This window comes from Urocampus carinirostris, chromosome 17, assembly GCF_059441175.1.
Source record: "Urocampus carinirostris isolate Australia breed hairy pipefish chromosome 17, RoL_Ucar_1.0, whole genome shotgun sequence".
NCBI lineage: Eukaryota > Metazoa > Chordata > Actinopteri > Syngnathiformes > Syngnathidae > Urocampus > Urocampus carinirostris.
The window spans coordinates 28,447,969-28,461,967 of NC_142365.1; the positions used below are offsets into that span (position 1 = coordinate 28,447,969).

The following is a 13,999-nucleotide window of genomic DNA, read 5'->3' on the forward strand; positions in this document are numbered from 1 at the left end:
TAAAAGAGAACTTGTGCATTTATAAGCATATTGTTATACGCAGGACTGAATGTCAAAAATGCAAAGCCCAGTAAAAGTTTATGTGTAATGGTCCAGTCCAGTATGTGTATAGGACATAATTTTAACTACAATTTATGGTCAAGATGTCACAGCAACAGACCCTTGCTGTGTCTGTCAATCGCTAAATAATCCTTTATATGGAAGCTCATTAAACAGCCAGCTATGATCTGCAACGCTTATCCTCTGCAGGGTCGCGAGGGTGCTGGAGCCCATCCCAGCCATCTTCGGGCAGTAGGCAGGGGACACCCTGTACTGGTTGCCAGCCAGTTGCAGGACACACCTTGGGACAATTTGGCCCGGCCAATTAACCTCACATGAATGTTTTTGGAATGTAGGAGGAAACTGGTGTGCCAGGGGGAAATCCACACAAGCACGGGGAGAACATGTAAACTCCTCACAGGAAGGCTGGTTGCTGGATTTGAACCCATGACCTCAGAACTGTGCCGTGGGCGCGCTAACAGCTCAGCTTCCGTGCTGATCAAAAAAAAACTATGTTCGTTGTTAGGACACTTTATGATGAAAGTCAAAAATGAGCCTCAACATTTATAAGTAACTCCGGGAATTTTTTTTTATGGCGCTTTGGGTTGAAAGGTTCCTATTTTACAGTCTGTCTTGCTGTGAGTAAATAGGTGTTGCGTTGTTTGTGTAAGGTTTATTATCGCTTAATAAGATGAATTGCAACCATTAATACAGGGAGCAATTGGCAGAGATTGACAGGTATGTGAATGTGAATGTATACTGTAATCGCTACCTCTACGATTCAGTGATGTGTTAACATAATGACATTCTAACACTGTTTCAATAACATTTTTTTAAAAGGTTACATACAAGTATTTTTTTTTGCAAATCTCTTTGGATTAGGCTTAATTTTGAATGTCTGTGCATGTATTTAGAGGTATACATGTAATACCTACCAATATTATGTAATTTAGTGTTTTCCTCTTTCTGCAGTTCAGCAATTTACTCTATAGAGCTATGCCATTACGAATGATGGTTGTTTATAATTTTATGAACATTAGAGGCAGGACTACATAAGTTATTGTACTTTCCCCATTATTTCTTTGATACATAGAACATGTTTGTACATTGGTGTTCACGAATGATTTGTGTTTTTTTCTTCCCCCACTGTAAATCTTTTTTTTTTTTTTTTTGCAGTACCCCAGGAAACCTTTAGGCATCAGCCACATAGCCCATGTGGCAAAGGAAACACCCTCTGATGGTGTGAAACACCATCAGAGAGCACATTGAAGCCTACAAAGAACTGTTGTCAACAGTGCAGATAAAAACTGCACTGGTATGGTCATGTCACAAGATGATCAGGACAAGCCAAGATAATTCTCCAGGGTACAGTCCAAGGTTGCTGGAGGAGAAGACAGAAAAATAACTGGGCCGACAACATCAAGGAAAGGAATGGTGTCAACATGAATTGTCGGCAGTGGAGAAAGCTACCCAGACGGTTAAGGGATCTGTAAATAAGTCAAGTCAAGTCATATTTATTTGTATAGCCCTTAATCACAAAGAGTCTCAAAGGGAGGCACAGACCACGGATTATTGCAAACCACAGACTATTATTACACCATCTGCTAATCTAAAACCTACATGAGGGCAAGAAAAACTCAAAAACCTCAACATGAGGAAAATGAAGAAACCTTGAAAAGGGACTGTTCATGAGGTAATCCCCCTTCCAGGATGACCAGGCTGTAATGGATGTTGCAATAAAAAATAATACACAGATATTGTCAACATGAAATATAGGTTATTCATATGCTATAGAATAGAAGTGTGTTTTAGGCTTGGATTTAAACATTTTCACTGAGGTTGCAAATCGAATCTCAGGGGGAAGAGCCTTCCACAGCACCAGGCCCCGAATTGAAAACGCTCTCGAACCTGCGGATCTCTTCTTGGCTCTTGGAATCACCAGTAGACCAGCGTTTTCATAGCGAAGGCTCTGGACCAGAACATAGGGGGAAATTAAATCTGAAGGATATGAGGGAGCAAGTCCATGCATGATTTTGTATAATACTAACAGAACCTTAAAATCACATCTTAAGCTAACAGGGAGCCAATGCATGTTAGCTAAAATCGGGGTAATGTGATCAAACTTTATTGTCTTAGTTTAAAAGCTTCGCTGAAGCATTTTGTACCAGCTGAAGGCTCTTGATTTTGGACTTTGGGACACCGGAGAGTAGTGCATTGGAGTAATCAAGATGGAGGGTAACAAACAGATGAATAATAATCCCCGCATCCTACCGAGACAGCATAGAGCGAATTTTAGCAATGTTGCAAAGGGGTTTTGGGGTTTTTAAGGGTTATTGTTCTATCTTCGTTATTCATTATCCATTAGCCGTTATCGGTCAGTTCATAATACGCTACAAAGCCTAGGAGCCGGGACACTTACTCTCAGCCAAAAGGCCAAGCTAAGGTCCTAGCCCTAAAGCCTTACTGCGATCATTGCGAAGATGGTAAAAAAGCTGTCCTAGTAATAATCTTAACGTGTGTTTGAAAGGACAGTTTGGGGTCAAATATGACACCTGACTTAGTCACTCTGGGTGATGTTACATTTGTCAATGTTCATAGCGTTTTTTGAGAACAAGTCACGGCATTTAGATGGACCAATAACCAATGTTCCCTCTAATTTTCCACGTGTCTGAGCGTTCACACAAAGTCGGTGAGCAACGCTTGAAACAACAGTGAGCCACCATAATCCCAAGTGTGGCAAGATAATTAATTATCAAACATGTGCGAAACTTGACATTAAGTTACATTTTGCTGAGTTTCCGGCAATGCTAAATTATTTTTCTCTTTTGAATAAATTGACTCATGTACTATTGCAAAGGTTGTACGGCCTACAAACGTCGTTTGTTCTTACAATTCTTTCACAAGACATCCATTTCTTTTTATTTCCTGATATATTTTGTCGCATAATATTAACATTTTTGGGGGCTTATTTAGTCGGTTGTAAGATACAGAACTGTACTTAATCACATTTTTGGTGGAAATACAATGTTGTCAACAAGATTCACTTGATATACAGTCATTTGAAATTATTTGAATGCAACACAAACTTTTTATTTTTTTTTCTGTGGTTTTTTTTTCTACTTTTTAAAAAAAATTCTTAAAAAAAATATCATTGTGTTTATTTTTCCGAGCTGTTACTTTTTTCTTTTTGTTCTCTATTTACTTTTTTCCTACATTTCTTTTTTTCCCAGCTTTTCACTACTTTTTCATTTTGGTATTTTTTTCTTTTTTGTTCCATTCCCCCCTTCCTTTAAGTCAATTTGTGCATAATTTTACTTAATATTTGGTCATGTTGGGATTAAAGAAGCAAAAACAACCTGAAGAGCCGTTTAAGACCTGAAACAGATTCCTTTTTAGTGAGCCGAGTCGAAGAAGCCGGTTCTCGACATACTCTACTAACTTTACTCAACTTCGTTCGACTTCAAAATACTGCATTTAGGACTCAACGTCAGGGGAACCCGTGTATTTTTACCTTCATGCACTGTAACTTTGACTTAAGTCGCTTCTTAATAAGTAATTTTGAGCCCTCATTTTTGTGCGCTGGCTAGATTTTCTTGTGCGCTGAGAATGTGCGAGAGGTGCGCACGCGTGCAGCTTAGAGGGAACACTGCCAATAACTAACATATCGGTATTTTCAGAGGTAAGGCACAAGAGTGACATCCATTCTTTTATCTGAGTGAGGGAGGCCTCCAAATTTCCACAGTTTAGTGTGGCAGATTCCTCCATCGGAAGATATAGTTGATTACATATATTAGGAACATTCTACCATTGTCATTATTTTTTATGTAATTTGTACTTTGAGCTTCTCATTTCCTTTCAAAAATATAAATAAATCATTTCATAACATGCAAAGCCAATCGCCTGTTAAAATTAATTTGCTGTGTTCTGTCACCCCCCTATGGCTAGTTTTCTAATGCAGTTTAGAGAGAGAAAAAATAGAGAAAGTTTTCGGGAAATGAACAGAAAGAAATAGAGCTAGAGAGAGAGAGAGAGAGAGAGAGAGAGAGAGAGAGAGAGAGAGAGAGAGAGAGAGAGAGAGAGAGAGAGAGAGAGAGAGAGAGAGAAAAGGTGTGAAAGAGAGAGCGATAAAGAAGGGAGATATATAAGAGATACTGAAAGAGAGTGTAAAAGAGAGAAGGGGAACACTACTACTAGATAGATAGATAGATAGATAGATAGATAGATACTTTGTTCATCCCCGAAGGGAAATTCACATTTCCAGCAGCATCCCTGAGCTGAGAACAATCGAGAACAATCGAAAATAACACGGGAGCTGCTGGAGTGGCTGCAGTAGTATGGCTCAATACAATACAGTTTGTGTATAATTTAGCATATTAACATCCAACTAAGCACGGCAGCGCAGTGGTTAGCGCGTGTGCGGCACAGTTCTGAGGTCGTGGGAACCTCCTACGTGGGTTCAAATCCAGCTACCGGCCTTACTGTGCGGAGTTTGTATGTTCTCCCCGTGCTTGCGTGGGTTTCCTCCGGGCACTCCGGTTTCCTCCCACCTCCCAAAGACATGCATTTCAAGTGAATTGGTCGGTCCAAAATGTCCTTAGGTGTGACTGAGCGAGTAAGTTGTCTGTCCCCGTGTGCCCTGCGATTGGCCGGCAACCAGTTCAGGGTGTCCCCTGCCCACTGCCCGGAGATGGCTGGGGATGCCCCCCCGTACGGCTGATGAGATGAGAACATCCAACCATCCATCTTGGAGAGTGAGTGTCGATGCCTTTATTGGCCACTCGATAGCGCTAACGGATCGCTAGAATGCTGTGCATAGTCTCTATAGTCGTTTTGTTTTTTTGTTTACCCAAAATAATTTTTGGTTGTAAATATAATTTTTGTGGTGTTTTAAACTCATCAAATATTTTCAATTAACCTAAAAAAATATGACGTACTTTTTGGCATTAAGTTTATTTTGAAAGTCTTTCGCCCTTTCAACGAATGTTTTAATGTACAACCGGAACTGTGAATGGGAAAGGCGATGAAACATCCGGGTTGACTAGACATCGTGAAGTCACTGTGAACTGGACAAACACTTCATCCACCAGCACAACCATCATCTTCGGATGCCTACATGTCTTCTGCCGTGAAAGACGCCGTATAAATCGCATTGTTTATCTTGTATTTGTCTGCTGTTGTTTCGTGTTCGTGTTCCCCCTCCGGTTGGACTCATTTTTTTTCTCCCAAGCCTCAGCGCTTCTTCAGTAGTCGCTAGAACATGGTGGTACCCTGCGGCCAAGAAGAAGACCAAGCAGCTCAGGGACGTAGAGTGAGTGTCTTTAAATAAACATTTCATTTCTCAATCGAACTCTCAGCTGCCGTTCCTGGAAATTCCCGATTACCCATTAGACGTTGAAGGCGACATTCGACCTATTTATTGTGGAGTTCGACACAAAGCGGCAATTTGGCGTCCAAAGTTGCCATCAACTTTTTGGGTGACATAAAAGATGGCGACATCGGAGGAGACATCAAGTGCACTCTGATGGAACACTTTTAACACCCCTTTATATCTTTGGATTACTTCTCTTTGTTATTATTGTGGATATCCTCTGTTTAAGTGGCGCCAGTTTAAGAGGAACATCCAGCACCACCTCAACCAGGATGATGACCGAGAAAAGCGATGGTTTCCCCTCGTTGAGATTTTGAGTGTTAGGGGGCAATTCATTACATGGAGACTCGCCTGACATGCCGAGGACGGAGTTGCCACTACCCGACGGCTGGGAGGAAGCCCGAGACTTTGACGGCAAAGTCTACTACATTGATCATATCAACCACAGCACCAGCTGGATCGATCCCAGAGACAGGTAAAACCAACGGGTGGGGGTCATGGGCGTAACTATGCTTTTTTGGGGTGTGCCCAAAAACCCTCCAAATTCAACCCAAGCACCCCACCAAAGAGGGATTTCACGAGCATATTTCTGCTTTTATTTCGTTCTACGATGGATACGGTGCAAATAAGAAAAGGACAGTTTCAAACAAAGTCCATATGCCAACCCAAACCCCCAAAAAGATAAAAAAGGAAGTGTTTACTTGAGCGCCTCTAAGAATTTCACATACTTGCATGCGCAACAAAAGGAGCTGCAAGGACGATTCCAGTCAAAAGAAAGCATCAGTCAGTACAATATTTTTTTAGTTAAGCAGATCAACTTTAGATATTTTGAAAAAACGCCAGATAAAAAAAATAGAAAAAAGTAAAACAAAAATGTGAATAACACAACGTCTGAAAAACTCCACTGCCTTAAAATGGTTCAGACTATTAGATTCCTAGCACCACTCTCGCCCTTTTCTCCACTTGTCTTTTGCTCGGCTAGTCACTGGAGGCTCCAGTGTATTACTCTAAGAGTATGTTATACAGAGCTACTGTATGTTCCATGATTCTACTGTATGTGTGTGTGTGTGTACTCTATTAGAAATAGTGGGTTGGATTCCTTAATTGCTAGGGTTGTAGGGGCACCATTTAATGTGTGTGTCTTGGGCAAATACAGCCTGGTGGCGTCCAATCCTTTCCCGGCCAATATGTTTCAAACCTGGGGCCCTTCACAAGATAGGCAACTGTGCTAACCACTGCACTACAGAAATATTAACAAAACTGGACATTCCGTAATAGTGTTTTTGCCAACTACAAAGTGAAGTGACACCTCAAAACTGTTGAATAATCCTAAATCACTGTAAGTGAAAAAAAATCAATATGAACAAATAAATAACCAGCCAGACACCCGGGGTGCTCAGCACCCCCAAAGCTCCGAACCTAAAATCACCCCTTGTGGAAATGATGCATCCGCCAAGAAAGTGTTGAATGCTATTGAAAGAGTAATATATGCATTATTCTGTGTAATAATCCCATTATCAATCGGACTACACTGCCGTTCGTTTAGAAATTCCTTTGTTTTTAAATGAAAAGCACTGTTTTTTCAATGAAGATAACGTAAAACTAATCAAAAGTACACACCCTTATATTGTTAACGTGGTAAATGACTATTTGAAGTCTGTAACGCAATATCTACAAAGACAGTGTTGGGCAGGTTAATTTAAAAAAATAATTACTTCTAGTTACTGACTACAAACTGAGTTAGTGACTGAATTACTCGATAGTAAAACTAACTAGTTACCAATGAAGGTTAACTATTTTCGTTACTCTAAAAATAAATTGTATGTCAAAAAATTTTGACATTTTCTGAGCAGTTAGAGAAGAACATACAAGTCGATGTGTTATAGAACCACGTAATATTTATTGCACCCCGCCAGCAACAGATTTACCCTGCATGTGCAACAAAAATAAACAGTACCCAATATCATAAAATAACAATCAGCAGTAAACAATATGAATTGAGTTTAATAAAATTAATCTAACTCACATCCTGACACAAATGGTCAAGTATGAATTGGCCACTGAACTTAATATGAAGTGAGTTTCACTCTGTAGCATAAATCAGTGTCAATTCAGACAACTGGGCAAGTTTGAATGAAATAAGTAATGAATGAATGAAAAAATGGCACCCTAATTTCGAACATGATAAAAAAAATAACAAAACTAAAAGTCGTAAAAGCAAAAAAAAAAACAAAAACAGAAAAAAAAACAATGTTAACATAAATAATCCGAAAAGGAATAGGAAAAAGTATGTGCAAATTTAATTTTATCCCCCGACTTCCTGAATAATTGTCTTGCAGATAGATCTCTGCTGTATATACATGTTACAAACACCTCATGAATATACACATTTACATACTGTAGGTTCTGTGGATAAACAGTCACTTACTTGTCATCATTATTACTTTCACTGTTTTCACCGTCATCATTATCATCACTGCTGTCTCCAAACTTTTTCAGTATACTCTATAATAAGAGGATTATAATAACAATAATTCTCATTGGTACTCATGGTGACAACTCACTGTTTTGTGGTGTGTGTTTTCCATCATACAAAGTATCTTTGGACCTGCTGCTAGACTCTAGCTAAGAGGGTTTCTGCGCGCAGGCAGCAGGACCATCCAATGTTAAGTGTCCTAAACTGTGCATTAGAAAGACAAGACATGGTAGCTCAAGCCAGATGCCTCCAGCATCGAAGCTCCCACTTAATTGCCCTAACTATGAGTTGTGCAGATGTGGATGTTTTGTGTTCTTATGAAAAGTTATCTTTATGTGATTTTATCTCCATTTATTTAGTTTTTGTTTAGTTTTCACCATCATCACCAACATATCTATTCACCTCATTGTTTTGTTTATAAATATTGATCCAGATTGTTATAAATTTGCATAATATAATGGTGACAGAAAAAATAACAACAATAACAAAGTTCAGCAATAACAATAAGAATAGTCATGAAAATGATAATAATTATGACAACAATAACAACAACAAAATAATAGTCCTGATGAGTTTTATGATTATATTAATTACAAGCTTAATCAATCGCTTCACCCTTCGATTGACTGTATTAGGCTTCCGCCCACTGACATTATTTGAATACCGATAAAACTACTAATAATACAATAATAGTCACATAACAGTTGTAATATTAATCATCATAGTAATAATTTAATGATTTTGATCCCTTAACCACTCGGCACCATTTCCTGTGGTGTGTCTTGAGCAAGTACAGCCTAGTGGGGCCCATCCCTCTCCAGGCCAACATATGTTTCCACCTGGTCTCAAAATGATGACCTTTCGTAGGTAGATGAATTTGTTAACCACTGATACAAGTTTATTTGGCAATACTGTCTATTTTCACAGCTAGGTCTAGATTAACTCTGTGATTACTGAATAATATCACTTTGGTTTTGCATGAATTTAAAAATAATTTATTTATATCCATCTATGTTTTAGGTTAATTAATGTACTATTAATATTTGTTGCTAGATTAATATTATTATCATTGGAATAGAAAATGTTAGTATCATCTACATTAATGACAAATTTGAATTGTTTTGAAACTTTAGATATATCAATGATATATCAATTGAATAGCTTTGGACCCAGGACCAAACCCTGTGATACCAAACTACAGATGTCCATATATCTAGATGCCAACCCTCCCATTTTCACATATTGTTGCCTCTCAGTCAAATAGCTTTGAATTCATCCCAAAGCCACCCCCCTGATGCCATTTTTTAATAGTAACCTATGCTATTACCTTGTATGTCAAAACAATCAGTAGATGTTTTATTTTTACAATTTTCTACCACGTCTATTATATCTGATTCCATTACTCCAGACAGAAACATGGTCTTTGAGTTAATTTTTTTATCAAGTCAAGTCAAGTCATTTTTATTTGTATAGCCCTAAATCACGAAGCGTCTCAAAGGGCTTCACAGATTATTACACTATATTACACAGACTATTTTTCAGACGACGAGAAGAGTAGGTTATTCATAAGCTATGGAGTAGAAGTGAGTTTTAAGCTTAGATTTAAACATTTCCACTGAGGTTGCAGATCGGATCTCAGGGGGAAGAGCATTCCACAGCACCGGTGCCCGGATGGAGAACGCTCTCGAACCAACAGAACACTTCTTTGCTCTTGGGATCACCAGACGACCAGCACTCTCAGATCGTAGGCTTCGGACCGGGACATAGGGGCAAATCAGATCTGAAAGATAAGAGGGAGCAAGTCCATGTATGATTTTGTATAATACTAAGAGAACCTTGAGATCACATCTAAGGCTAACTGGGAGCCAATGCAGGTTTGCCAAAATCGGTGTTATGTGATCGTACTTTTTTGTCCTAGTTAAAAGCCTTGCTGCGGCATTTTGTACCAGCTGAAGAGACTTGATTCTAGACTTCGGGAAACCAGAGAGTAGTGCATTACAGTAATCGAGACGGGAGGTAACAAACGCATGAATTATAATTTCCGCATCCGATTGAGACAGTATTGAACGGATTTTAGCAATGTTACGAAGATGGAAGAAAGCGGTCCTAGTAATTTTCTTTACATGCGTTTCAAAGGATAGATCAGGGTCAAATATGACACCTAAATTTTTAACTTAGTCACTCTGTGTGATGTGACATTTGTCAATGTTCACAGCAGTTTTTGAGAATAAGTCACGGCATTTAGATGGACCAATGACTAACATTTCGGTCTTTTCAGAGTTAAGACGCAAGAAATTGAGTGACATCCACTTTTTTATCTCAATGAGGCAGGCCTCCAAAGCACTCAGGGATATTTGCAGACAGTTTTGGTCGAACATTTACAAAAAAAAAAATCTAAATTCTCCACAATTATTTTCTAAATGATAATTTTCACTGTTCTTACTAATAAATAGTTTGGGTATGCATTACTTATATTACCTTTTATTAAAGTAGTTGAAATTTCCCAAACACCTTTAATATGGCATTTGTCCTTATGTGATTAATTTGTATAATTTAATTTCTTACTGGCTTTTTTACTGACTTATTGTTAACTATAACTTGCTTCATTGGACATTTTTTATTATACTCTGTACAGAAAATGTCTCCCAAATTTTCAAACTCACTTTCCACATCATCCATCCCATATATAGAATTCTAGGTTTGTTTGATTAAGTCCTCATAAAGAGATTTAATTGTCTCTTTGGTCTTTAATAGTCTGTAAATACATTATATAGTTGATTTTTGACCAGTACCCTTACAAGTAACCGTATAAAATAGAAAAAGATAAAAAATTTAAGAAATGGTAAAAGGCCAAACTCACTTCGTGTCCTTGAACGCAAAACGCTTCCCGTACGCGACGTGAAAATTTGCTACTGTACTTTAAAAAAAAATTCACAACAAAAGTAAACAGTTCAACAATAAAATACATAATAAGGTGCATTTATCACTACAGTGTAAATAGAGCAACCTGAGACAAATGAGACATTCTGTACCTGTTCCATCACGTATCCAGCCAACTAGACTATCCTACACCTTCTCAAACTAGTGATTGTATCCGAGGAGCATAAGCTTATTAAACTTCATGTCAGATACCTTGTTCCTCATCACAAAAGACTCTCAAACCAAGCGTTAACAACAAACCAGCTTTTGCGTAGTGCAGTTTAGTGTGGCTGTCAAAAAACCTTTTGCTCTTCTAGGTCAGATACCTGCCTAACAATACAAGCATTTCTACCTTTATACACAACCAAATTATTGTTCACCACCTTATGGAAAAAACAAGAATAACAATGAATTACAAATATACAATTTGACGTATGGGGATGACAAATAAATAGAGCAGAGTACACTCACTATGGCTAGTAGTTTCTTCAATTTATTCAAAGTAACACACCACTTTTTACCATCAATACTGGTAAGAGCATTGTAACGGCAGACAAAAAAATGTTGGATTAACCCTTGCTTCACAGCGTTATTTGTAACTGCGTTATTCTCAACACTGTAGATAGTTATAGAGGCCCATTTCCAGCAACCAGTACTTCAGTGATCTAGTAGCACATTGTGTTTGCCAATTGTTTCAAAAAAGTAATATATAATTAGAAAAACTTGTGTAAATATGTTGAGAAAAGTTCAGCAGGTTAAGAAGTTATAAAACTGACCTTCCTTTAAGCTAGTCGAGTATCTGGAGCATCACTTTTGTGAGTGTGACTAAACTTTCACCCCGAAAGAGAACTTTAATGTGAAACTTGATGGTCTATTTTTTTTCTAAGAAATGAAGGCTATTCCATGTGAGGAATTGCCAAGAAACTGAAGATATCCTACAACGGTGTGCACTACTTCCTTCAGAAAATAGGACAAACGGGCTCTTACCAGAGTAGAAAAAGAAGTGGCAAGATAACAAGTACATGGGAGTCTCTAGTTTGAGAAATAGGTCCTCAACTTGCAGCTCGGTTAAATAATAGCCGGACAACATGTGTGTCAACTGCTACAGTGAAGGGGCGCCTTCAATGCCTCTCCTCCACTACATGGTTCCAGCATGCCACGCCACGGGTACCAAGGACTTTTCCAAGTTGCCTCTTCCATTACAAGGTCGTACCAAACCATGCATGGGCGACATACCTCCCTCTTGTAGTCAAATTTGCGACATACACTACATCAAATTGGCTTATTTTTTAACCTGTGTCATTATTTTATATCCATCATATTTTAATAAATTACTAACTCAATTCAGTTCATAATATGACATGAGAGACTGATGCTTATAATGATGATTTCTTTTTTCCTGGTAAGATTATTGTTATTATTACTCGTGGTATTGTTATAATGGCAAGATAATTACTGTAAAATTTTGACTATAAGCGCACCTGATTATAAGGCGCACCCAGTATATTTTTAAAAGAAAAAAAATATTTCATACTGAGTATAAGCCGCATGTGCCCACATTGAAAAACAAAATATTTACAAAGAAAGTCAGTACACAGAAATAGTTTTACTAATTATATATATATGTATATATATATATATATATATATATATATATACATAAAATCATTTCAAAATATACTCACCAGAGAAACAGAACTATTAGTCTGAAACAATAAACCCGAAAAGTGTAAAGCCGAGGTGACTTACCAGTACGTCCTTTGGCCGTCTTCAACTTCTATGAATGTCCACGGAAATGGATTTGTAACATAAAGGTTCATTCTTAGTATCCAAATGTGTAAAATATTTACTCCAACACACACAATAATGCCAACAGATAAGAGAAAAATGCCTTAAACACATCTGCTTTGTTGGACCTTGTTTTATGTACTTCGTTCATTTCGCCACATTTCGTTTACAAATGAACAGACTGGTAACATTATTCCCATTATGGTAGCCCTCCCTCTTCGCTTGCCACCTTTTCCATGATGAGGGTCTGTCCATGCTAGTTTTGTTCATGCACTAAGCCTAAAGTTACATTAAACTTCCGGCTCTCTCGACACATATATTCCACCATATGTTCTCACTCTTACCTTTACTGCTTGGTGCCCCTTGTGGCCGTTAAAAAAATGCAGAAATTGGCTGCATCCTTTCATAAGCTGCAGGGTTGAAAGGTTGGGGGAAAAGTCACGGCTTATAGAAATTTACGGTGATATTATATCATTCCCACCATTCATAACTATTCTCTCTATGTCATGTTTTTTTTATTCATCCATTTTACCAATATCCCATAAACCTTTATTGCTGAAGAGAAAGGTGGAAACATACACATTTTATGCATTAAATATGAATCAGCAGAAATTCCTTAAATTCAAGGTTCATTATTCATAAATGGCCAACATTGGTATCACCTACCCTCGGAAGTACCAAACTTTAAACATGACTGGTATCAGCAGCGATACTGATCAATGGTATTGATAATCCCCCAACCCTATTGTTGATATTTTCCTGATCTCTGCCTGTGTTACGATTATAATTTTGACAGATGTTTTTTTATTTTCGGTTTAAAAATAAAAAATTCCATAACAATAAAATTCTAACTAAATGCAGGAACATTTTCAATGTAAACTGATATGCATTAGATGGTCAAAATGACATCTGTAAAAATAAAAACAAACGCAATAATTAAAATTGAATATTTTTGAAAATCTCCCTGAAGAGTTGGGTGAAGTCAAGTCAAATTTATTTGTATAGCCCTTAATCACAAGATGTCTCAAAGGACTGCACAGGATTACAATTACACAATCGCCTGATCTTAAACCAACATGTGGGCAAGGAAAAACTCAAAACCTCAGCATGAGGGAAAAAAAAGCATGAAGAAAATTGAGGAATTTTACAAAAAGAGCATACTTGAGTGTGAATAGAATAGTCTACAGAAACCTAAAATATGAGATTTAATTGACTGGAAAGATATGGGATTTCTCATAAAGGAGAAATGGTTCAACTACTTGGGGATAGATGTTTGTCGCTCATTAGACTTTACTATCACACTTAGTATCTTATGTAAATTTTGAAGTGACCTACACAAGTTTCTAGTGCGTGCCACTTTTTGTTACCTGCTGTAAGAAATCCACACTGGTACAGTAATAGGCTTAGCA

General features: G+C 37.7%; 1 protein-coding gene across 2 annotated transcripts in view; it reads left to right on the plus strand.

Annotated features, from left to right (window-relative positions):
- Positions 1 to 5,076: 5,076 nt before the first annotated feature.
- wwc1 (WW and C2 domain containing 1) overlaps positions 5,077 to 13,999 on the plus strand; it is a 66,358-nt gene continuing 57,435 nt past the window's right edge. Inside the window, exons 1-2 of one of the 2 annotated variants that reach the window (XM_088320705.1) lie at positions 5,077 to 5,347; positions 5,637 to 5,882. In XM_088320705.1, coding sequence (XP_088176831.1) covers positions 5,764 to 5,882 — 119 coding nt within the window. In that variant the 5' untranslated portion in view covers positions 5,077 to 5,347; positions 5,637 to 5,763. Of the gene's footprint in view, positions 5,883 to 13,999 lie in introns of both variants that reach the window. The other variant, XM_088320704.1, reaches the window with a different exon arrangement.